This window comes from Rhipicephalus microplus, chromosome 7 (genome assembly GCF_043290135.1).
Source record: "Rhipicephalus microplus isolate Deutch F79 chromosome 7, USDA_Rmic, whole genome shotgun sequence".
In the NCBI taxonomy this organism is placed as follows: domain Eukaryota; kingdom Metazoa; phylum Arthropoda; class Arachnida; order Ixodida; family Ixodidae; genus Rhipicephalus; species Rhipicephalus microplus.
Window position 1 is genome coordinate 9,331,579 of NC_134706.1, and position 26,461 is coordinate 9,358,039.

Consider the following 26,461-nt stretch of genomic DNA (forward strand, 5'->3'; position numbering starts at 1 on the left):
TGTCAGCATTATAAAAGCTCACAGGTTTTTGATTCTTTGAAAAACTGCAATTTAATGAAATTAGAAAATATGCAAGCATGTGACAAGGGTTCACCAGAAGAGGTGTTGTTCTTTGGGGGGACAAAAAGATAAGAAGGCAATAGAGTTCTATAGGAATGTAATTTTTCCAATACTGTAGGCTTTGTTTAAGTGTAAATTCAAAGAACTTTTAATCATTTTTTATTTTATTATTATTATTGAAACAGATTTCAAGATCCCTGTATGGTTTTTCAGTTTTGGAATCCTACTAATAGTGCAGCATTTGATTTGCAAGTATAATTTAAGACACTCCCCAACAGTGCTCATTTAACACGTTCACCGTCAGTGCCAGTGTGTTTCTTAACATCAAACACATGTGATATTTTTCATTTTTTATAGCAAGATCATGTTTCCTTTTTGTAAAATACTCTGTCTGTCTTCTTGTTTCAAGTGTACGTATATAAGCGTATCTTATTGTTTATATTAAGTTGTAATTGCACAGGTGATAATGTTGGTTGTTTTGGGACTCGCAAAAAATTTGTAAAAAAATATATTTATATATATCATGATATATGAATGATTAAGAGGTATTGTAAACATGGATCCACACTGCGGGACCTGTCGTTCTGCCTCTTGTATATTTTTCTTCAGTACGTATTTTCAATTTACGGGATGATGTGATAGGTCACACTTCAGCTCTCTCTTTTTTTTTATTTCTAGCACTATACAGCGAAGGCTGATATTTCATTAAAAAAGCTGACCACTGTTGCTTATCTACACTTGTATTTGTTTAACTTGGATCATGTCATAAGAAATAGTGATACTGCATTGGCAGACTGTGTAATTATAGTGAACTGTTGTTGCTTTTTCAGCACATTGTCACTGTTTTGTTTATTTATCTTTTTATTTTGCTGCATAGAGCCAAAAGCAGCCGCTGCAACTTGCTCGGCCTCGAAACAGCGACGGAAATCTTGCCCCGAGCCAAGCGAGCCATCATATGGTACGTACATTTTATTGTTCCGTCTCAAAAAAAAAATTTCCAGTTTTTTTTTTTTTTTTTTTTTTCTTTCAAGTAAGTACCGTATTTACTCGCATAATCCTCACACTTTTTTTGGGGGGAAATTGATGCAAAGTTGGGGGTGCGGGAATTACGCGGGGAAAACTTTCCACGAAAACGTACAGAGCGAAAAAGAAAACGAAGTGGTCGCAAATCAGGATTCTCACACCAGCAACTAACAGCAAGCTTTGAGAAGTACTAATTAAAACTTACCTCAACAATAAAAAGCACAGTTCAACACAAGGCAAGATTTATTTGCGACACAAAAAGTGCGAGCAAATAGTCGGGAATGAGAATACCATACGCAAAGCTTGTGGGCTATGCGGGCGTAGCGGTAGCGTTCCTCGCTCAACGGGAGCACTCAAAAGGTATGTGTAGGACGTCTGTATTGGGCTGATGGATATTTAGCAGAATCGTCCGCAGTTTCCTTCTGGAGAAATAGTTTACCATCAATCCCAGTTTTATACGCAAACGGCAGTCCCAACTCGTCTTGGTGGCTTTCAGCTGCCGTCACCAGTAGCGAACACAAAACTCCGAAGGGCCTTCCGGCGGCCTTGTTGTCGTTGTTTAGTGCATGATCTATCGCTTTCAACTTAAAAGCAGCCGTCTAGCTTCAGTATCGCCACCTAACGTGACAAATAACCGAGACAACATACAAAACACGCCGCAACGCGCACTTGCCACTTTGGCCTGGCGTGGATTGGATTGAATCTCTCTGCAATGATAGTACGCTTGCTGCTTAAGAGATGGCACCAGACGGTGCACGCTATCATCGTCAGTGGATGTAGCGAGCAGACGACATTATTGCGGTAGTTTTCGGGGGTGCGATAATTACTCGAGGAAAAAAAGAAATCGTATTTTTGTTGGGCGATATGCGCGGCCACTGTGCAAAACGGAACCGCCGTTTGCCACAGCCGCAGGGCTAGAAACTACGCTCATTGATGGCATCTACAGAGCTCTGAAGGCACATGGATAATGCAGAGGTAGGCTAAAGGCAATGGAGCCGTAAAAGGGCATGAAGCTTTACGGTGTTCCTGTTCTTCGCTTACGACTACGGTGGAGCAGACTTTGGCACTTGGCTATCACTTGTTCTTAAGTAAAGCCTTAACGCTTGCATTTGCAGCAGACAGTTGTACTGTACCTTACTGACCTGTTCATGTGTGTCGCAGAAAGACGTGCGCGAGTTTTTCGACGTAAATGAACATTCCGTGCGATTATTGTTGTTCGAAAATGGATTTCGCTAGTCTTTTGGCGATATGAAATTTTCAACTGATATGAATATATTTGATCCCGCTTGAGATTTCTATCACCTAGATTCTACTGTGCATACATTTACCGTTTCATCAAGCTACCTCCTTTGTGTTGGCATCGCATTGGTGCTAAATCATTCTGTGCGAGGATTATTTTATATGTGGATACATCTGAGCCTCATTTTCACCAAGCTGCTGTCAAAACATAAACACCTTTGTTTTATTTCATGTGTTTGTCAATGAGCATGTATTTCATGCATGCTGATATAGACCCTTTCATTGTTTACAGACACAGACTTTTAATGACATCCGGTTTCGTCCACAGATGTGCTTTTAATAACTCTGTAGGGCAACAAGAGCTTTAGAAAATAGCCCGCTCCTTTTCTATACTTGCTGTCCCTTATTTGGCAAATTATGTTCAAATAAATGTTCTTCTGAGCTACACAAAAATAAGAGATTCCTTTGAACTTTACACACGCTCCTTTTATCTGAAAAACTGAAGAGAGATTTTCTTTACCCTTGAAAAAAAAAACAAAAAAAATCGAGCGTGTTTTCAGTTTCGAAATTAGGAGCTTGTAAATGAGGTCACCGGAAGTTTTTTGGACACAACGCTTGCTATATTGAAACCTTCTATTGGCTTGAAGCTTTGTAGACTTGAATAATCTTGTCATTGTATAATTCATTGTATAACTTACTAGTAGTATACTACCAGATTCAGCTGTATCAGATTCTATGTGTTCTCCTGTGCATAGATGCAAGCAAGGTTTGCCTTACATGAAACTAAGCATAATAATTTGTCCACCCTAGCGGTGTGCTCTTCAAAGCATCCAAATGCAACGAAGGCAAAGGAGAAGCAAGAAAAGCCAGCCAAATCGACAGCGGAGTCTCAGCAGCAAGCGAAGAAGTCGAGTCATAAAGGAAGTTCAAAGAACAAGGTAAGCAAGCAGTCTGTCTTTCTGTGCTTGTTCGAGTGATCGGCGTGGCAGTGTTTTGAGAACCTCTTGGTTGGTCGTCTTTCGAAGAAGAGATGCGGCAGAGAATAGAGAGCACTGTCAAACTTTGTTGTCCTCTCTGGACTCTAACGGAGCTCATTAGGCTTTTTGCAGTGCTGGGTAGTGCAAATGGGAATTATCATCATAATGAATTGGTACACGCTCGCTTTGTCCTCTTCAATTTAAGCTTTGCTTGCACAACACGTGGCATAGAATACAATAACTACGATGGACAAGTCTGTGACATGACGTAACAGTTACTCATGGGACTAAAAATCACACATCTAGTCCTGTGACTGAGATCGCCTATTACGTAAAGAGTTGTTGCGTGACTAAGAATCTCGTAGCATCTTGTAACTAGTCACGCGACCAAAACCGGGGGTTTTCAACCACAGTTTGAGTCGCGCACCACGGACCACGGAATTTAAGGCAAAACTCGAGGTGGCACTCGTTTTGACACTTTTACTTTGGTTTAGCTGCTTATTTTTAGTATACATGTTGTGATGACGTTTATTGAACCGGAGAAGTCGCAACGATGTCGCAACGAAAAGTGGCCGTACGACAAGTCTGGCAAAAGGCGGCCCAGGTTCTCGTGCAATCAGAGCACGGGGTTTTTCCTTCTCTTTGGAAGGCGCATACACGTTAGTGCGTATGCTCCACTACAATACCCCCCGGGTTGAAGAGTAGCCATCCTGGCGACTCACGGAGTAGGCACAATGAGGGGGTCGTAGTAGGGCTTGAGACGGTCGACGTGTACGGTCTCGCGTCCTCGACGGCGCAAATCTGGCGATTGTGTTAGGGGCTCGACGATGTAATTCACTGGTGAGGTTGCGTCAATGACACGGTATGGACCATGGTACCGGGCCAGAAGTTTGGAAGACAGGCCAGGAACGTGCGGGGGCACCCAAAGCCACACGAGGGAGCCAGTACGAAACGTAGGCGCTATGTGATGAGCGTCATCATGCCGGGTTTTTTGTAGACCTTGAGCCTCACTTGTCATAGACCGAGCCAACTGACGGCAGTCTTCAGCGTATCTGGTGACTTCCGAAAGCGGGGAGCACTCCGATACATCAGGGCGGTACGGGAGTATGGTGTCGAGTGGGTGGGATGGTTCGCGGCCGTACAACAGAAAGAACGGGGAAAAACCGGTAGTCGCTTGCGTCGCGGTGTTGTAAGCGAAGGTAACAAAAGGCAAGACAGCGTCCCAGTTAGTGTGGTCGGAGGAGGTGTACATCCTCAGCATGTCGCCAAGTGTGCGGTTGAACCGTTCAGTGAGGCCATTCGTCTGTGGATGGTATGCGGTAGATTTCCGGTGGATGATGTTGCATTCAGCGAGAATAGCTTGGATGACCTCCGACAGGAACACTCGACCCCTATCACTGAGTAATTCCCGTGGAGCCCCATGGCGGAGAATGAAGCTGCGGAGAATGAAGAGTGCAACTTCGTGGGCGGTCGCTGCTGGTAGAGCTGCAGTCTCAGCGTAGCGTGTCAGATGATCGACGCCGACAATAATCCACCGGTTTCCAGAGCGACTATATGGGAGGGGGCCATAGAGATCGATACCCACGCGGTCGAATGGGCGAGCCGGGCATGGGAGCGGCTGTAACATGCCAGTAAGGTGCCGCGGAGGTGTCTTGTTCTGTTGGCAAGTGGTGCAAGACTGAACGTATTTCTGCACAAAGCGATACATTCCTCGCCAGTAATATCGTTGGCGCAGCCTTTCGTAGGTTTTCAGGACACCTGCGTGAGCACTTTGAGGGTCTGCATGGAAATTCATGCAGATGTCAGAGCGCATATGAGTTGGGACAGCAAGGAGCCACTTCCGACCACCAGGCATGTAGTTGCGGCGGTACAGAATGCTGTCTCGCACGGAAAAGTGGGCTGCTTGTCGGCGTAGCGCTCTCGTGGAAGGGACAGCAGACGGATCGGTAAGGTAGTCGAGTAACAATGCAAGGTATGGATCTTTACGCTGCTCCGAAAGCATGTCAGTGGTGTCTATTGGTGACAAGGTGGTAAAAAGTGGTGACAGAGAAGCCACATCTGGGGTCAAAGGCGATCGCGAAAGTGCATCGGCATCTGCATGCTTGCGACCGGAACGATATACTACACGGATGTCGTATTCTTGCAATCGAAGTGCCCAACGTCCCAGGCGTCCGGACGGGTCTTTCAATGTGGACAGCCAACATAGAGCGTGGTGGTCTGTGACCACGTCGAAAGGGCGGCCGTAAAGGTACGGGCGAAACTTCGTCAAGGCCCAGATTATGGCCAAACACTCCTTCTCTGTCACGGAGTAATTCAACTCAGCCTTCTTGAGAGCGCGACTTGCATAGGCGACTACGTATTCGGGTTGGGTGCCTTTCCGTTGTGCCAAAACTGCACCAAGACCGATGCCACTTGCATCGGTGTGAATTTCTGTGGCAGCAGCGGGGTCGTAGTGACGAAGAATGGGTGGTGAGGTCAGCAGGCGGCGCAGCTGGCGAAATGCGTCGTCACATGCAGGTGACCATGCAGATATACCTTTGCTGTTGGAGAGCAGACTTGTTAGAGGTGCGATGATGGACGCGAAGTTGGGCACAAAGCGACGAAAGTACGAGCAGAGACTGACGAAACTTCTTAGAGCTTTCAGTGATGTGGGCAACGGGAAGTCAGCGACAGCCCGAAGCTTATCGGGATCCGGAAGAACACCGTCTCTTGTGATGACATGTCCCAAGATGGTTAGTTTGCGTGCTGCGAAGTGGCACTTTTTGGAGTTAAGTTGTAGGCCCGCAGAAGTTAGACACGTCAGAATCTCGTGGAGGCGAACAAGATGTGTCGGGAAATCAGACGAAAAGACTACGATGTCGTCCAGGTAACACAAGCAAGTTTTCCACTTATGGGCACGCAAGATGGTATCAATCATGCGCTCAAATGTGGTAGGTGCGTTGCAGAGCCCAAATGGCATCACTTTGAACTCATATAGACCATCTGGCGTTACAAAGGCTGTTTTAGGGCGATCACATTCAGCCATTGGCACCTGCCAATACCCAGAACGCAGATCCAAGGATGTAAAGTACTCGGCGCCTTGTAAACAGTCAAGAGCATCGTCTATTCGTGGTAGCGGGTAGACATCTTTCTTCGTAATCTTGTTTAAGCGGCGATAGTCCACGCAAAATCGAACGGTGCCATCTTTTTTCTTGACCAGAACGACAGGTGATGACCAAGCGCTTTGAGAAGGCTGTATCACTCCACGTTTAAGCATGTCGTCTACAGTGGAATCTCGATGATACGATCACGGCTAATACGAATTTCCGGATGATACGAATTTTTCTGTGGTCCCTGCCGAGCCCCATTACTTTGCAATGCGCTAGAGTACGTTTGTTACGAATCGATTTTCTGCCCGCGTCGTTTGATACGAATGAACGCCGCCCACTGACGGCCGCGAAATAGAACAGCGCTCAGTCGCGCGCCGGAATGCGCGCTGCACCAACGGTTTGGCATTTTACCAACGGTGCCTGCCAGCAGCGCGTGGCGGTCTCCAACATCGGCGCGCGGCGTGCGCAATATCGGAGACCTCAGAGACCGCTTGCGCCCTTTGATTTCGGTTTAGGTTTAGAGATGGCGCTGGCCACGGTTTCCTTTCTCCTTCTCTTTTTGGGTGCGGCGGCGCGGATGCGACGACGCGGCGGACTGCGTGGGGCAATTGGGCCGGTGACGCTTTTGTTGCTGTTGTGCTTTTCCTCTTTCTCTGCGTGGCGTTGGACGGAGTGGTCGCAGTGCTGTGCTTCGGACCGCGTTCTTTGTGTTTGCGCCATTTTGCCTAGTCGCAACGAGCTATGTCTCGCAAGCGAAAAGCGCTCTCCTTTAAGGAGAAATTAGACATCCTTCGCAAGGTCGATGAGGATCCTAAGAGAAAGCGGACGGAGTTGGCTAAGGAGCTAGGCCTTGCAACGTCAACACTGAGCACAGTTGTTGGACAGCGAGAGACGATAATGAAAAACGTGCTTTCGTTCAACGTCAACGCAAAGCAAGCGAAGACCGCTCAGCACGTAAAACTTGAAGAGACTCTCCTGACCTGGTTTAAAGAAGTAACCGCAGCTGGCGTAAATATCGATGGCAAAGTTTTGCGGGAGAAAGCCGACGAGTTTGCACTCGCTCTGCATATCGACGGATTTCAGGCCTCAGGTGGGTGGCTGCAGCGCTTTAAGACTAGGCACGCTCTCGTCTACAAAAGCGTCTGTGGCGAAGCGAAAAAAGCTGACGAGGCAGTTGTCAGCAACTGGTTAGAGAAGCTGCCGTCACTCATTGCAGAGTATGAGCCTCGCGATGTTTTTAATGCTGATGAGGCAGGTCTCTTTTTTAACCTGCAACCCGAAAAGAGCCTCTGTTTAAAAGGCGAAGCATGCAGAGGTGGCAAAAAAAGCAAAGAGCGTATTACTGTGCTCTTGTGCTGTAACGCCGACGGATCGGAAAAGCTTAAGCTGACCGTAGTCGGAAAGTTCCAAAAGCCCCGGTGCTTGAAGCGCGAGAGTCATTTGCCGTGTGTCTATCGCGCAAACAAAAAGGCGTGGATGACGGCGGCGTTGTTTGAAGAGTTTTTGTCACTCCTTGACAGGAGGATGGCTTGTAAGAATCGGAAGATTCTTCTTTTTCTTGATCAGTGCGCCGCCCACCCGAGGCAAGTAACGCTTCAGAATGTCAAACTCGTCTTTTTACCCGCAAACGCGACGACGCACCTGCAACCCCTTGATGCTGGGATTATTAAGAATGTGAAGCACCATTTTAAGAGCTTTCTTGTGCGTCGCCTACTCGCAAAAATTGACCGAAAGGACGAAGGTGACCTGCGAATAAGCCTCTTGGACGCCATCCATTTTATAGCTATGGCATGGGATCGGGTAACTCCGACCACCGTAGCGAACTGCTTCGGCAAATGCGGCTTCTTCGGGAGTCCAGAAGAGGTGCCCCCAGAGCCGGAAGATCCTACAATTGAGGACTGGGAACAGCTCAACGTCGAGTGCACATCTGATGATTTTTGCACGGCAGATGACAATCTCGCCACCTGTGGTACGCGCACGGTCGAAGATATTGTTGAGGAGGCCGCGTGCGGGGCTGCCGATTCCAGCGATGATGGCGACGACATAGACGTGGGCGACGGCGAAGGACCACCACCGGCGGCTGAAACGCTGCACGCGCTCGACGTTCTGAGGCGCGCTGTGGCCGCGGATGAAGTCAGCGACGATACGTGCAGGCGTTTTTATGCTTTCGAACAAAGTCTGCTAGGTGACCTGGTGAAGAAAAAGAGGCAGAAGGACATCAGAGACTTTTTCATCAAGAAATAAATGCTTTTTACGTACTTGTGCCTGGATGAGTTCACGTCTGACTCTTTGTTAATTTAGCTAGTTTTATTTGTTTCGATGATACGAATTTCGGCTAATACGAATATTTTTCGTGACCCCGTGAGATTCGTATCATCGAGATTCCACTGTACTTGCTCCGTAATGACGCGGCGCTCTTCGGCGGAAACGCGGTAAGGACGCTGTCGCAGAGGCAAATGTGAGCCGGTGTCAATAGTATGAGTGATAGTCGTGGTGCGGCCCAAAGCAGGTTCTTGAAAGTCGAAAGAAGAGCGAAACTTGTTAAGGAGAGCAACAAGTTGGCGGCGATGCGAGAGGGGAAGGTCTGCGTCAATAGCATTGTCGAAGGCTGACAAACTTGATGGCTCAGACGCATGAGTTATTGCGGCAATGTGACATGGCGTTTCGTCGGGAGGAATAATATCATCGATATGGTCGAGAGGTTGCACATATCCCAACGTTTCACCACGAAGTAAGCTGATGGGGTAGTTGCAGTGGTTGGTAACCAGCATTACGGTTAAACCAGATGCAATTGTAAGAACGGCAAATGGGAGAACGATGCCCTTGCGTTCAGTAAAAACAGGAGATGGCGTAAAGACCACCGTGGCGTCAGGTTGCGCCACACATGAAAGGCTTACAGGGACCGAAGCTTCCGGGGGCAAGGTGATGTCGTCGTCAGCGATGAGTTTGCAGAGCCGAGGAGACCGGTCGGGTGGTGGAAATTCATATGTTGGCACAAGGGACACTTCGGCACGGGAACAATCGATGATAGCTTCATGACCTGATAAGAAATCCCAACCGAGGATAAGGTCATGAGAGCAAGATGGCAGAACAAAAAACTGTACGACGTACAAAACATCTTGGATGACGACGCGCGCCGTACACAGAGCCGAGGGATGAATGCGTTGCGCGCTAGCCGTGGACAGCACCATGCCACAGAGAGATGTGGTCACTTTCTTCAGTTTCCGACAAAATTTGACGTCCATCACAGAAACGGCGGCCCCGGTATCAATTAACGCTAATGTGGCGACTCCCTCAACATCGACATCAACAACATTTTTCGGTGAAAACGGAGGCCTTGGGAATTGCGCACAAGTTGCAGTTCTTGCCTCCGGAACTGCACTGATTAGTTTCCCTCCTCAGGAGGTGGTCGGCGACGCATAGGCGATGGCGACCGGCGACGAGGGGATGGGAAACGAGCAGTCGATTGGCGGCGATCCGAGTCTGAGTGCCTCTGTTCATATGCAGATGCGGTGGCCTGCTGCGGCGCGTAGGTAGGAGTTCCGAAGTATGCGTTTGCAGGTGTGGGGCGACGGCGGCAGAAGCGTGCAATGTGGCCAGCGATGCCACAGGCGAAGCAGATAGGACGATTGTCTTGAGTGCGCCACTCATTAGATCGATGGAAAAAGCGAGGTGAGGGCCTGTAAACTGGAGGCGATGCCGGAGGAGGTGGAGCTGATAAGGCGACTGGATGCGGTGGGGGCCGCGCGACCACAGCTGCGTAGCTGAGAGGTGAAGGTGGTGCAGGTGGTGCGTAGCCGACAGCTGAGAGATTAGGCGCTACTGAAGTGCACGGGTAAGGGGCCTGCACTGTAGGGAGGACATCACAAATTTCCGTGCGTATGGCCTGCTGCAGTGTCGTAGGCAGGCTTGCGGTGGGCGCGTCGCTATGCGGCAGCAGGGAGAGCTGTCGGGCGACTTCCTCCCTGATGAAGTCTTTGATCTGGTTGGATAGACTTTCTTTGCAAACGTTGGCATTTGTGAGTGTGACTGCCGAGATCGATTCCGGCGGTAGGACACTCTGTCTGGCGATGGAACGCTGACGGCGCAATTCATCAAAGCTCTGGCAGAGGCTTACGAGGATTGCCACCGTGTGCGGGCTTTTCGCTAGCAACATCTGGAATGCGCCATCCTCGATGCCCTTGAGAATCTGCCGAATTTTTTCTTCTTCGGGCATAGATGGATTCACACGCTTGCAGAGGTCGAGCACGTCCTCTATGTAACTAGTAAACGTCTCGCCAGGCTGCTGGGCTCGGTGGCGCAGGCGCTGGTCAGCGCGGAGCTTGCGGACCTCTGGTCGGCCGAACGCTTCAGTGACGAGTGTCTTAAAGGAAGACCAGTTGGCGATGGCGGTTTCGCGGTTCGTAAACCAAAGTTTAGCTACGTCTGCCAAGTAAAATATAACGTAGGCGAGCTTAGAGTCGTTGTCCCACTTGTTACTGGCGCTTACGCGTTCGTACAAGGAGAGCCAGTCCTCGACGTCTTGCTCGCCACTGCCGCTGAAGATTGGTGGGTCCCGTTGGCGAGTAGCGCCGGGGCAGGTAGACGGGGCAGCCGATGGTGCTGGCTGGGCTGGGACGGGCTGGTTGGCGACTGCGTCAGTCATGTTTTGCAGTGGTCTCTCGGGCAACTTGCGAGAGCGGAGCTCCAGGTCTGGTTGGGGATCTCAGCAGCCTCCACCAAATGTGATGACGTTTATTGAACCGGAGAAGTCGCAACGATGTCGCAACGAAAAGTGGCCGTACGACAAGTCTGGCAAAAGGCGGCCCAGGTTCTCGTGCAATCAGAGCACGGGGTTTTTCCTTCTCTTTGGAAGGCGCATACACGTTAGTGCGTATGCTCCACTACAATGTGAGTGTAGTGTGGCCTATTTATGCCCATGCTGTTTTTACGACTTTGTATGCATCGTTCTCATGCTTGCAATCTGTATAACTGTGTTGTGTTCACTTCTGCCTAGGACTTAAAGAGAGCACTCGCTGTGCATGCAATCAAGCTCTTGTGGCTTCTACTGTGTGTGTTTTTTGACACCAAACATGATGCAAGAATATTACACTTCTACCCATATCTTATCCCACGTACGTTGTGTCCACAACAGTGCAGTACAAACAAGTGTGCATAGCCAACTAGCTCTAGTTGCAGGGTTATCGTAAGAGAATGAGCGCAACAGTGCATTTTTGATCATTGATGCAGGAGTCCAGTTCTGGATCGAAACCGGAGGACGACATTTGGTGCGTGCGTCGCAGTGAACGCATATTTCTTTTGGACGCTGGAGTGGTTAAGTCATCGTCGCTGTCCAGTCCACCCGAACGTCAGGAAGCCAGCACCTCCAGCACGTCGCAGCGTGCTAAGCCCGAAAAGGTGGGCACCCACTTGGAAGTGGTCGGCTGTGTGCAAGAGCTTAAATATACAAGGTCTAGTTTTTCTTGCTTGTTTGTTCTGAAGTTCCTGCTGGGCCATTTGACCAAGCCATTGGTGACACTTGAAAAGTTTGAAGTGCAATACTAATGCGAGTTTTCTCGCCATCCTTCGCATGAGCAGTCAAATCTTGCTATCCTGACGCTGCATTGAGCACAAAAGCACTTCCATAAAGTTCTGTATTCCATTCACCTTATGTGTGCTTGTATTGGTTTAAGACATTATAGATTGTTTGGTGTAAGCCATGGCTTGTGTATGCATCTTCTTTTTGCGTGCATGGATGTGTATTTTGTGTGCAGCTTCATCAGTATCATGGCTCACAAACTAACCCATCAGCACGATAATATCAATCATCTGAAGACAGCTAGGCATTTGTTAATGCTATAGCTCAGTGTGATGACTCTAATATATCTATAACCAGCTCAGCCAAAGTGACATTTTGATGCACAACTTTCAGAACGACTGCAGAACAAAAACATCATGGACTACGAAGAAGACAGACGCTCAGCGCTGGGTGTGCCTTCTTGGGGTTGTTTTTGTTGTGCAGTCGTCCTGAAACTTACGAATCACCAACTTGCCCAAAATGTTTCTCTCATTTTCACACAGTTTAGCTTAAAAAAAAAAAGATCTCAAAGGCCAGTGACTTTGCAATTCACAAGCTTTTCGTTATAAATTGAATTCTGCAAGCGTCAATTCTACTGGAACATTGGACAACTAATAGGTGATGACGCTGTTGAAGCTGAAACACCCTCCTATACATGCCGTATAGGGAACTGAAATCGCGCACGTGGGGAAGAAAACAAAGAAGAAAACAAACAAAGCTGCACTCGGACGCAGTTTTTCGATGATGTTAGTGTCAGTGGACACGCCCCTCCCTACGTTTTCAGTTTCAGGCCTGGCACCACTAGTTCTTCATCAGAAGAATCCCTCTCAAAACACTGCACGCATTGCCGCTCTCCTGGTTTCGTGTTAGGGGAGCTGGAACACCGCTACCTGCTCTCCACTGCTCTTTCACCGCAGCATTGAACATTGCACGTCTTGGAGCATAAAAAATCCTCTTTTCTCTTTTCTTCTCTGTAGCGCCGAAGGCAGAAATTGGTTTCAGTGCTGCGGAAGTGCCCTAAAGCTGTTGGGGTGACACCAAACGACACAGGCTCCGACGACCAGGGGAGTGATTCCACCGAAAATGTGCCCCTCAGCCGACTCTCGGCGGCTGCGAAAAGCAGTTCAGGTGAGCACATTTTTCTCACTTGTTTCATCTCTTTATTCATCTACTTATTTTGTCTCATCTACTTATTTTGTCGTTTGAAACATTCTGTTTTTTTTTTTCACTATTTCATTGCTGAATTTAAGTGGTGGGTACATGTTAACCTCCACAAATTGTTAGGATCGTGCAGCTAAGCATTCGGCACCTCTGCAATGCCTGAATCTGAATCAACATTGTACTAGTAGTAAAAAAAAAACGAAAAAAAAAAAGAACTGTGATAATATGCAGTGACTGGTTTTGTGATTGTGTTTGCGATGTGTTTCTAAATGTCATCATGTGCAAGTACCGCTTTCTTGTACTAATTATGAAGGAAGAAAAATTGCACGGCAGGTGTCCTTTTTATCGATTGTACTTGTATGGAAATTTTAAATGCACATTTTAACTTTAATGGCACAGTGCTTATTGTGCCATTTCGGTAAATGTACCTCGTGTTCCATTCTAGCGCTCTGTTTGTGAACCGACTGTTTATTTGACTCCCGTTAAAAGTGCAGTGCAATTCGAACACGAGGAGAAGAGGAGGAGGAGAACAAGATGTCTGGAAATAGCAAAAAAGGAAAAGGGAGGTTTAAAATGTCATTTTTTGTAAATCACGATTTAGAAGTATTTATAGTTGAAGTTTTGCTCTGGTAAAAAAAAAGTAGCCTCTTGTTAAACAGAACCTGACAGGAGCTGGAAAATGTGTTTCGTTTAACAGGAGTTCAGTTTACTGAGAGATGAGCAGGGGTGCAGAATTCAGGTATGAAACCAATTGTGCTGGAGGCAGCTGTTCAGTTTAAGCAGCAGTTCCGTTTAACAGATTCCCATTTACTGAGAGTGCACTCTGTTATGCTATGGCCTTTCTTTTTCTTACAGTATTACAGTATACAATTACAATACAGTTTTACAGTATACAATTACAAATGCTCTCATAACTTGAAATGCGATTTTCTCGCCTTTGTAATCTTTGGGAAGTACCCCTACAGTATGGAAGTTTGGAGGTGGTAGAATACTAGTACGGTAAAATGCAATGGACCCGTTTCATAATTCGCAAGTGTGCTTCTCTGCACTAAATATATGAACAAGCAATGACAGCACCTGTAGTGCTTCAAGCGCAGACGCAGTCCTAGTCGAACATGAATGGGGCTTGTCTGTTTGAATGTTCCTATCAAGAGAAACGACTCATCATTTTCCAAGTCATTGCGTAAGGAAACTGCACTTGAACAGGCTTTTTGCACTGAATGACGAGCCACCATTAGTGTTTCAAACTGCTCAGCAGGAAAGCTAACTTAACAATTTTGAAAAAGGTTCATTGCGGTGGTGTGTACTGATTGCTGAATGACCAGATTGTGAGCTCCGATTTGGAAGCGTTGTTTGCTGAGGCATTTCGCTCTTGTTGGCGCAGATCAACCGCAGCAGTGCTACTTGCTGCCGGAGGATCTTCACGACCTCACACGCGTCGTGATGCTAGAGGACGGCCTTTTTTATACAGGCTACATCAATGAAATTCAGGCACCAGATGTGTAAGTGTCTAGCAACTCTGAGTGTTGATTTGTTAACCCTTTAAAGCCTGAATTTTGAAACTCCCTGGCAAAATAGAAATTGTTTTCAATTTCCAGTTTTTAATAGCAACATTGCAATTATTCCAAAGTTAAATTATCTGAAATGCAACGTTATTGCATACCTTTATGTATGTCGCGAATGCCACAAAAGTAAGGACCTTGCACCGAAAAATGTACTTAAAAACATTGTAACATGTTGTGTACAGCCCCTTGGGTGTGTACACAACAAATAAACAGTTATTGAAGGCACAACTGAAGTACAACCCCGAATTGAGCCAATGTTTGTTTGCATTTTGTTTCCCATTTTTTGCTTTGCGAATTGCAAATGCGCTGTTACCAAGGCTGATCACGGCCACTTTGCAATTAATCGAAGTGGATCATCTGAGTTGAAACACCAGATGATGTTAGTCTTTGGGGCATCGTCGTCACCGCTCATGTCTACCAGCTTCCGAAAAACGCAGAAGCGTACGCGATGCTCCTTCACTTCTCCAATGTAAAGGCAGAGAGAGCAAGAATGCAAAGCCTCCTATCGTGTATCTATGCAATAATCTTTTATTATCACTTAATCCCCATCACACAAAGTTCCGGACATTGGAATCCATAAGGTATTTGTATAAATAATTACACTCGAAGCAAGACTGAAAGTTGGGCTAGTTGGTGATACATTATGGGCAGAAACAGCACACAAACTCACGGGACGAAGAGAAGAGACACAAACAAGCGCCGACTCTCAACTGAAGAATTCATTGAAATATACAAGTTATCTGAACACATAAGATAAAAAAGCACAGAACATGCGCAGAGGGCCTCGAATTTCATTGGATCAAAATTACATCTGCTCCTAAAATAACTTCTTTGTATCCGAAAATTTGTTATAAACGATTGTCTATAACACTTTATCAATGACAAGACTATTCTTAATTTGCTTCATTATAACTGGTAATTCGTTATATTGAGGTTTCAGTGTAAGTATGACTTACATTTGAAAACTAAAGGCAGCAAGATGCGTCTCACGAAGCCCTCAGTATTCATTCATTGATTGGGAATTCCAGTTTTATTTGTTCACTGTGTGTGAATGCTCGGTCTTTTTTCTTGTGGCAGCTATGGCATCACACTGGATGGCGAGCGAGGCAACAGACCGCACATATTCTCTCGTGAAGAAATTTTGAAGGCAGCGGTAAGTTCAGAATTCTTTCCTCTCGATTGGAAAACGTGCTAGGTGTTTTCGGGCTTTGCAGTGCCAGGCATGTACAGCATACCGCACCAAAATGAAAGGCAGCGATTTTCTTCAATTTGCCATCTTTCCAAAGAAGGGGCACTGCTTTTTAGTGTTCATTTTTTTAATTTCCTGCCAAATTTTAATAAAACTTGACTTGTTCAGCTGAAGTATATGTGTGTTCTTGCTTAGGGGTGTGCGGATATGGTTTCGAAAAGAAAGGGGGACAGAAAGGACGCTCTTTCTGTCTAACAAGGAACCAAATACAAGATATCGACAAACCAACTAGCTCAGCAATTTGAGGGGCCATGTTCAAATATGGGATTATTATTCTAGTGTATTAGGCTGATATTAAGATATGAAATATTTCATGTGCCCTCCGGGGAGCAAAATCTTTCCTAAACTGAGTGAATTTCAAACTGACTCAGTATATCTCAGTAATCTCGAATCAACACTGCATGCAGTACAACAAAAATGGGTGTTCTGCACCCATTTGAATGAAGTTATGGTATGCCGAACATGCGTGAGTGAGTATACCAAGCTGTGATTGAATTATTTTTGTGCTAGTGCACGAATTGTCTCTGTAGCTGATCGAAATTTTCTGGAAAATGTGTTTCAGCACTGATTTCACTTGAAACTTTCAAACGTAGATTTAGTGAAGTTCTTCCTGGCAAGTCGTTTGCACACATACTTGGTTTTTTTTTTTTTTCTTCTTGTGAGATGAGTGGCATTTCAGCTGTGGTGAATCGACGTAATATGTGCCGCATGCTCATAAGTGTGTGCATGGGGGGGGGGGGGGGGGCTGGAACAAACCTTTGCCCCCCCCCCCATGGGAGCCCGGTGCACGCTTGTGTGTCACCTCATTGTTTTACTGGGTAGAGGTTACATAAATTCGCTGCTACCAATTTCTCTTGCATTGTATTATATAGGTGCTGCAAAATGTTAAACATTTTGTTGACTCGCTTTAACTGGAGCCTGAATCAATTTAAGGAGCAATTTAAGTTAAGAGGTGTTCACTTATTGAGATTCTACCGCATTATTTTATGACAATGTTTACAGGGTCATAGTTGTTTGTTATTAAATGTTGTAGATTACCAAGAATGATGTTATCATCGTCTGTAGAAAGGTGTTGTGAATGCTCGTGACTTAATTGTGCGTTTGCATCCATCTGCATGATTCCTTCACCTGACAGGTGCGTGAAGTGAAGCCGCACTCTCTGAAAGAAGTGCCAGAGGGTCGCCGTGTCTGTGCCTACTGGAGCCAACAGTATCGTTGCCTCTATCCTGGTCTGGTTGCTAAAGGTGGGCACGTTCATGTCCATGCTTACTGCTCTTTTTCGCTTGCCTGATATGGACTCTCAGGTTGAGCACTGGAGGTTGTGTGTTAAACTGGGAAATGCATGTGTTGAGCTAGTGACTTCAGGATGAGTCAGAATTTATAGGTATTCAATGAAATTTCATTTTGTAAGCAGCACTCACACGGACTAGGATGACTGCAAAGACGAATATGGAAGACAAGTACGGTCTTGTAGTCAAATGCTTCATTTTTCGAATGTATCTGCTTATCTGAACACAATAAGCACAATATCGCATTTTCTTTGATGAACTTTCATTCGACAGACACTGCTTGCCCGGTGTGTATACTTCCTTTCAGCCATTCTAGTCTATTTCTGAGCTGCTTACTAGTTGTTATCATTTCTGCTTGGCATGTCTTGATCGTCCTTCTGCACTCTAATTCTGCATTAATGATCATAACGAGCATGCAAGTGACAATGTGGAGACTGTTTAAAACAAATTAAAATATTATGCCAAAGTAAGTTTGCTATATCTAAAATTTTGTTATTAACGTATATTTGTAACTCTATTGCAAGACCATTTTTCGTTTATTTCATTATAACCAATTTTTCGCAATATTCCTGTTGTATCAGTGTTTGAGAGGATTTTAAAGCACGAATACCTTGCTATAAATATCATAATGCCATGAAATAGTGATTATGTGGCAGCTGTAAAGTGTCTGTTACATACATTTCGAGTATCATACTGTAGTCATAGGATTCGTTGATTTATGTTTAACACTTTCGTGACCGCAAGAAATTTGGCCGTTCTTGGGTAGTCCAGAAAACCTTATTTTTTCATGGCACTCAAAGTTATTGATAATAATTTATATGGTGTCAAATTGTATAACTAGGGGTTAGCTTTCAAACACGGTCAGTTTGAAACCACAAACTTCTCAACAATAGTACGAAAAAAATTATCAAACGAAAAACATTGTTAACATGAACAAGAAAATCGCATAGAACCATCAACACTGCTCTGAACAGTCTAAGCATTAAAAAAAATTGAAATATACATTTTAAGCGCAAGGAGCAAACACAATTATCCTGTAAATATAAGTGCTTTAAATGCAAACATTTTTGTGTACGTAAAATAAAATTACGCGTGGTGTCTTTCCTGCCACCGTGCGAAGCAGTTTCGAGATGCGGTAAAACACAGGTTTGCTACGCATGTTTCACGGAAAACACTTGCTTTCTGTTCTGCTTTTCTTTGTTCATAGCATAATTTACAGTTCCTTTTTTTGTTTTGTTTGGCTGGAGCCGCGAGGAGCGTTTCGTGAAGGAGCATCAAGAGTCCAAGAACGGCCTCTCTCGCTGTACGTCAGCTTCTGAAAACTAAGCGTACAAGCATATTTATTTGTGCTTTTGCAAAGCTTTCTAATAACTTGAACAGTAGGAAACTAAAAGTCGACAGCACTCGCGAAGTTCCGCGCGGTACTATACGTAATGCGCCTCCAAGGTTCACTCCCGCCTGCTTCTGCGCACGAAACTGCACTCTCTGCGCTACCGTCGGCAAGTTAGTCCCGCCCGAAGGAAGTAAACACCCTGCAGACAAGAGCCCTAACCTTCAGAACACATGGGATCAACTTACACCGATGTGTGCCGGCAATAACGCGGCTAGAGCACAAAGCTAAACTCACTGGTGGACGACCGCTGATGTTCCGGGGCGGTTTGGCGAAGTACCGTCGTCTGTGCTGAAATCAAAAGTGTCGATGTCGTCTTCTGAGCCTGTGCTGTTGTAATCATTTGAATATTTCAGCCTAGATACACGAGAATCCCCCGAAATTCGGCGTTTTTGTGAAGCGGTCACATGTGACGTTGACGCCATGATTGAAACTACGCGCGCTCACTCGTGCGCATGGAAAGGCTGTTTAAAATCACCACATGATGAAAAAAGAGAAACAAAAAAGCGAAACTGATAAAATACTTTTTCTTTTACACGTTAGTTAGCGCAAGAGATCCAAAAGCGTTCGAAACAGGGCAAATATTGAAATTGTAAACATCGAAAGCATACTATCGTGAGGATAGGCACGGTCACGAAAGTGTTAAAGTACTCCCTCAATTCCTGCCGCAGTCACTTGCACACTGACAGCAAGACGTGCAGGGACTGTTGCGATGCAGCGCGTTTTCTGTTGTCACTACCGAGTGGCACATCAGTTTGCTATTCTCCGCATTTTTTTCCTGGGCATGTCTTGATATCCAAACGGTGTTTCACAGCTCGTGTGTTTGAAAAAATGGGACCAAGCAGCTGCACGCTCGGCTGCATTGTCTTTTAGTCACTATTCCTGATTGCAGGCAGAAAAAATTTAGTGAGTGAATGATTTCCTAAACAAATGCCACTGGGCTGTCTGCAGCTACACTGCCATATTCCACATTGAGTAAGCATGGTGATAACTCCAGCATGCCGCCCTGATATGTAAAAGTAAAAGAGGTCAGTAAGAGAAGGGGAACGTGCTTTGTAAAGAGTCTTCAATAAAACTTCTGTGGGGCCTAATTGGTACATAGCATTTTAAGGTGACTCAAACCGGAAGAGTCCATGAAGCTTAGATGAGAGATGAGCGCTGGCACTAACTTACCAGGGCTGTCTAACCACTGACCAGTGCTTGTCTCACCTATTCTTCGTGGTTCGTTCTGGTTTGCACTGACGTTTTCGGCTTACACTGTAAATAGCCATTCTTTGCGTGGCATCAATAAAAGTTGCGGTACATGTTGCGGCACTTGTCTGTGCGAGAACAAGGATCAAAGAGGAGGAGTTGTGCAAAAGTGTGGTTTCATCTAAGCACTTTCGGGATAACACTGCGAGAGGTACAGTATTGGTCAGTAAGAGTTGCTGGACGAGGAAGGAGCAGGTGATTTGCACCAGAGTCTAGTCAGTGGTTGAGAAGCCATGTTTTAACATGGCTTCTCAACCATTGTTGGTGCAGCATCTGGGCAGATATTTTTCTGAGCAACCTCTGGAGGAAGTTGACGTGAGGTGTGTTGTCAGTTGATTTACCAGTGTGTGGGGAATGGCAAGTGATTCTATTTTTTTTTATCACTCACAAACTCGCTGAGGCAAAAACGAATGTTAGAAATTTACGCAGGGACATCTGAAATAATGTTTATACATGTCCTATAAGGTATTCTTCAACTTAAAATTTATTATGGTACCTTTATAAGGTGTGAAATTGAATGGATTCGGCACAACAGTGTCGGAAAGAAAATAATTCACGCAAGTTGCTGTATGCAGCACTGGTGCAAAGTGTACATTTTAATCATGTATAACTGATGTTTATGTATCGTACATGACTTGCTAAAGATTTGGTTGTGGTTTTTTAACCCTCACATTTTCATTTATTTATTCGTCTTTACATTTCACAGCCACCAGTCCGAACCCTTCTCCAAACAATTCCCTTGTCTATGTGGAATTTGACGATGGTGATTCTGGAAAGATTCCCATAGAAGATGTCCGGTTGCTGCCGCAGGACTTTCATCCTATTGGTGAGACATTATATCATTATATGCATGGGAATCATCGGATAGCTAGAGTATGAATGAGTACTAATATACGGTAAAAGCTTGTTTATCCGGACCTCGTTAACTAGGAAATTCGGTTAAATTGGACTCGCGGCGCGGTCCCGGCAGAACTGTGTATATTGCAATGAGGTCAAGTGCTCATTAATTCGGAAGGATTTAGCCGTGCACCGGTTATCTCGGACAACGCTGGAGAGCGCTATTGGGACTCCAGAGTCGCGTGATCCTGGCGGCTTGGAGGCTCAAGCACCACTTGCCGTAACCGACTCCAGAGCTGGAGTTTTCGAGAAACCGAAACCGAGCAAACTGTAGCAGAATATGACCATGATTATAGTGAATGAGGGGGAAGTGGCTAGGTGGCGCTAGTCACCACCCGGCGGAAGCGCTTGGGCCAATGGCGCATCCAGTGTCTACTAACAGCTGCTTGCTACGCCTACTGGTGTACTTCGTGTCTTGGTTCTTTGTGTTGTGACTTCACGTGTTGCGGCTGTGTTTGTGCGCGTTGCCGCCGCCGTCACGCTTCGACTGTCACGGAATTAAGCGGCCACAGCAGCCAGAAAATGATCTTGAAAGAAAGGTTATGATATTGAAAGATGTGATCGCAGGTGTTTCTTGACAGGAGATAATGAAAAAGTACGATGTTAAGAGAAGCACCTTAAGCGACTACGTGAAGAACGAATAAAAAATTTTCGAGGCGTTTGACAGCGGCAAGTTCACCGGGAAACGAAAACGACTAAGAACGGTAACACATCAAAAGCTGGAAGATGCACTGCTGCGGTGGATAACAGACATGCGGAACAGCCAGCTTCCCTTGAGTGGACCGTTGATCTGTCAGCAAGCTGAAAGGTACGCACTCAGAATGAACATCGAATCTTTCGGTGCATCTGAAGGCTGGTTTGCCCGCTTTAGAGAAAGGCACGGGTTGGTCTTTCGAAACGTGTGCGGGGAAAAGGCAGCATTGGATGAACGGCGTATTGCTTACTGGAAGACAACTGAGCTTCCCGAGTACCTGGGTCGTTATGACCCTGCCGACGGCTTCAATGCTGATGAAACGGTTCTCTTTTTCAAAGCCTTGCCGGACAACCACCGCCACTTCTCTGCTAACAAGCGCGAGGTTTTACTTCTAGCTGACAACTGCGGTGCTCATACCAGAGTGACGGGGCCGGAGTGCATCAAACTTGTATTTCTACCTGCAAACACGACGGCTGCTCTGCAACCGCTGGATCAAGGGATAATTCAGCACGTAAAAAGCAGGTACCAAAAGCATGTGCTGGAACGGATCCTGCTGTACAAGGAAGCAGGGCGATAATATGAACTGAGTCTCCTGATGGCAATTCACGTTTTAGCGCATGTTTGGAGCGACACGCCGCCCGCGGTCATTGCAAATTGTTTCCGGCACAGCGGCTTTGTCCGCCCTGACGACTCGGATATTACTCCAGAGGGCACAGCGCGAGCCCACTGGAAATATGGACAACGAGGTGAATGACATGCGTTTTGACTCTCTCCTTCCTAGTGGCGTCCAGATTTTAGACTACGTCGCTATAGACTATCATGTTGCCGTTGCTGGTCCGCTGACTGACGATGATTTATTATCAGAAGTGCTTGAGGAGGACCAAAATCACTGTTTCGATGATGAGGGCCAGAATGAGCCGACGCGACGTCCCCACATCGTGCAGGAGGCCGTCGAAGCCCTCGTTGTCCTCGAGGAGTTCTGCGTTTGTTCTCGCGACAGTGAATGTGCGCACCACCATTTGATGGTATTAAATAAGATTGTTCTGTCAGAAATTCCGACTGTGAGACAGGCAGAAATAACGAACTTTTTTAAAAAATAAAGGTTTGTCAGTGCCGTGTACGTTTTCCCTTTGTTTTCATGGTCCATTTGATAATTCGGAATTCGGTCAACTCGGACATTTTCTCCAGTCCAGTGAGATCCGAGTCAGCGAGCTTTTACTGTATGTAGCTTAATCATTAATTTATTAGCCCTTGGGTGCTGGTTTTTATTGCTTGTCTCATGAAAATGTGGTAAACCATGAAAAGATTAAGTCGACAAGATACAGCTGGCTACTGTGGATTTGGTGTCACTTGATCTGACAAATTGGTAAAAACATTCATGTATGCTAACCAAGGTGAAAAGTATTTTCACTACTGAATTCCCACATGGCCTTGTTCACAAATGAAGTGGGCATTCATTAATATTTTCATCAATATGTACACATGTGCAGTCCTCACGGATTTAGACACGGCACGAATTTTTTTTAGTATAACGAGTGCTATGAGCGATTGCTCGACATAATCGCATTATATTGTTACGAATCTGGCCACCAAAGGTAATGTCTGTAATGTGAGTTTTTGGGTAAAAATTATGTGAATATGACACCACCTCAGACGCTGAAACTGAAAGTCTTTGTGTTTTCATGTTTCAATTCATGAGTAGTGTAGCTGATGCGTAGAGCATGAACGAATGTTTGTGTTGAAGGACAGGGTACATTACAGGAACACAATAGAGAAGTAAAGACACCACAGATGCCTGTCTATTTAACACTAGTAATGTTTTAACACCAACTAGATCAGTTCTAATTTATACACTCAAACCTGATCATAACAAAGTTGCATTTTTCAGCACAACAAGTTTGTTATACAGCAGACAACCGATAGTTCGGATCCATTGGGAACGTACATAAGTCGGAATTATCGAATGTCCGAAAAAACGAATGCATTAGAAAAAAATATACTTATTGACGCTTCAGTGACCCAGTGGCCGGAAAAGGCTGTCAATGCGTTGCTGCACGCACTTCCGCTCACGTGCAACCAAGTCCATCTGCGTTTCTGCCAGTGTGGTATGCTCGCTGTATAACCACAGGTAGGACGACGAAAGAATTGCAAGGCTCGGGAGAGGTCCACATGCGACGGCTCCGGAGCACACGGTGCGTCATCATCATCAGTCGGAATCGCTGTTTGCCGGTTGCGGAACCTGCTCAGTTATGTCATCGTTCGATTCGGCACACGACAACACAGCACTGTCGACATTTGTGAAGTCTTCAAACGTAACTGCGTCAGGAATCTGCATACCGCAGCCTCGCAAGTCGTCAATAATGTCTGCACTTGAGCTCATTGCTCAGGGCGGCAGGTCCGGCTCTCCATTTGCAGCTTGAAGTTCTTGAACTTTTGAAACTGTGAACTCTCGGGCAACATCGACTCACGGGTGACCACTGAGCACGTGCAGAATGATGGTGGCTTTCCTTGCCATCGTTAGCATTGTGTATGTCTGCCGCGTTTCGGTGGCGGTGGCGCAGCCTTCGGCGCCATCCGTGAGGGCACCGTTGGCCCCATTCAACGCAGATATTTCGGAACAGCACAGCGCAAAATAAAGCAGGCCTCAGCAAAAAAACGAACGCGCGCAGAATTTAGGAGAACGCTGTATTGCAGACACATACGACAGAATAGCGCTAATAGCAGTACAGCGCCGTAACAACGCGGGCACACCGGAATCGGAACGTGGGATTTTCGCGATGTTGATATGACCTCCCACAGTTAGCAGTGCCTCCAAGATCGGCATTTTCTATCATGAAGTTGTGAGGCAATGAAGATAACCAGTTTGCTTTTGTTTTTTTATCTCCGAGGTCATACTTTATATGTTACGTGTACCAAAGGAGATAATGGCTGCCAATTAAGTGTGCACGCCAGGTTCAGACATAGTCCGGATTAACGAATGCAGATTTGGCAGCTGTCCAAAATATCGGTCGTCTTTACTCATTAGTTCTATGGGGGCCATCAGCGGTGCTGCGTGGCTGTCTTAATTACTGAGCATGTCCGAATCATCGGTGTTCAATTTATCGATCAGCGACTGTATCTAAAAATTCGTTATATAGGTATAATCATAACACTATATTGTAAGATTATACTTCGTTATAACTGATATTTCGTTATACCCGGGTGCGTTATATTTAGGTTTGAGTGTTGTAGGTGTTCGATTGGAATGAGTTCCTCCTGGACGATCAGTGGAAAACTTCGTGTGTGTGTTCTTTTGGTCTTAGTCATTTGCACGTTTAATGAGAACTTTCAGGATAAACCAGCTTGTTCAACTCGAGGTATTGTGTCAGTTGTCCGTTTCTCTTGCCTTTCAGCTGGTGACCCGCACCCATCACTTGTCCTGAACAAAAAGCGCTGCCGGAATGCAGAGAATGGACAGGAAGCTTCCGCATCCAATCAGCAGAATCCACAAAGGGTGCGAAAGAGAAAGAAGCCCAAGGGCAAGAGTAAGTAGTGGCCACTCTCTGGACGTGTCAGGTAACGGCAGACTGTTAGAGTGAACACAGTATGATGGCGCTACAATCGCAAGCATCAGTTTCATTCCGAGCACTTGTTTATGAGTGTTCGCCCGATAGGTTCGTCTTTCTAGGTGCATAGCATATAGGGGAAATAGGAGTTCTGTATTATCACAGGTATTGTTATGTTGATTTTGTTGTATAAAATTTCTACTGTTCAATTGAGTAAAACGATGTGAGGAAAGTTGACTGCACACGCGAGTCGGTAAGGGGAAATCTGGAAGTGCTTGCACGCTGTTGCATCAACTAGAGAAGCTACTACGTCCCACTTCTGCAGCACAATTTTTGGAATTTCAGCCGTTCTGCAGTCATTGTAATCATCAATGTAATGCAGTTCCCGCACTTTTTTCTGCAGAAACGCAAGAAGCACTTTCGAGTGACGAGTCCGACTCGGACAGTGGTGATGTCTTCGACGGACCAAGTACGTCGAAAAAGCAGCGGCGGGAGCACAAGCATCGGCGGCATCACAAACATCATCGCTGTCACCACCGGCACAAACACCACAAGCGACACCGGGAACATTCCACGGACGCTGCCAACCAGAAGGGCGGTAGCAGCAAGGCTACTCGCCGAGACAGTGCGGCAACGACTACGTCCACCTGTTCGTCGGAGCCTTCGACCTCGGGATGCTCCCTGTACTCGGCGGGGCCCAGCGGCTTGGGAAACAAGTCCGGACTGAAAGTTCGGATCCGGACTTCATCCACAGAAATGCAGCAGGCAGATTCGGAGAGCAGCGATGATGCCTCAGACGATAGCAGTTCATCAGACGAGGCTGTGAGCATGGTGGGTGTGGGTATTTTTCTGGCTTCGATTCATGACACGTAAAATGTTGATAATTGATAGGGTTTGCTAACTGAAATGTGCTTGCTGTGTATTCATCACATTTTAAAACTTGTCGATTCAATTGAGGATCCCATTTGTGTTGGTACTTTTTATATTTGTAACCAAAGAAGTTCTTCGATATTATGAATTGCCTATTATTAAACCTTTCTTTTAAACTTCATATTCATACAGCGCTGTGCATCTTAAACCATGTGTAGTGATTCATGTATCAAAACTTCACTGATGTCAGTGGTCAAATAGAAGCTGTGAAGTAGCTTGATGTAAACCTTTCTTTTACAAACTTCAGTATAATAAAATTTCAGTGTAAAAACTGCCATGAAACTAAGTCTCTTGCGAAGTTTCAAATGAAACTAAGTTTCATTTGAACCGACAATGCACCCATCGGCCTCATGTTTATTTGTATTCCAATTTCTTCCAGGCTTCTAAAAGGGGTCCTGCCAAGCGAAAAGGGCGCCTCCCCTCGGTGGAGAAAAGCAAAATCGCGGGTGAGTCGAGCGAGTTGCCTACCGCTGCAAGAACTTCATAAAACTGAAATTTTTAAAACAATTTTCTTGTAAACAACTGCTGGTTGCACCTTAATTAAA

At 45.8% G+C, this 26,461-nt stretch overlaps 1 protein-coding gene across 2 annotated transcripts in view; it reads left to right on the top strand.

Annotated features, from left to right (window-relative positions):
* The window catches only part of LOC119179427 (uncharacterized), a 169,530-nt gene that overhangs the window by 134,687 nt on the left and 8,382 nt on the right, over positions 1 to 26,461 (top strand). For both annotated transcript variants that reach the window (XM_075868625.1, XM_075868626.1), the window contains exons 17-27: positions 938 to 1,018; positions 3,133 to 3,260; positions 11,618 to 11,785; positions 12,923 to 13,073; positions 14,491 to 14,608; positions 15,749 to 15,824; positions 17,056 to 17,164; positions 20,557 to 20,676; positions 24,834 to 24,965; positions 25,390 to 25,817; positions 26,296 to 26,362. In XM_075868625.1, coding sequence (XP_075724740.1) covers positions 938 to 1,018; positions 3,133 to 3,260; positions 11,618 to 11,785; positions 12,923 to 13,073; positions 14,491 to 14,608; positions 15,749 to 15,824; positions 17,056 to 17,164; positions 20,557 to 20,676; positions 24,834 to 24,965; positions 25,390 to 25,817; positions 26,296 to 26,362 — 1,578 coding nt within the window. The remainder of the gene's footprint in view (positions 1 to 937; positions 1,019 to 3,132; positions 3,261 to 11,617; positions 11,786 to 12,922; positions 13,074 to 14,490; positions 14,609 to 15,748; positions 15,825 to 17,055; positions 17,165 to 20,556; positions 20,677 to 24,833; positions 24,966 to 25,389; positions 25,818 to 26,295; positions 26,363 to 26,461) is intronic.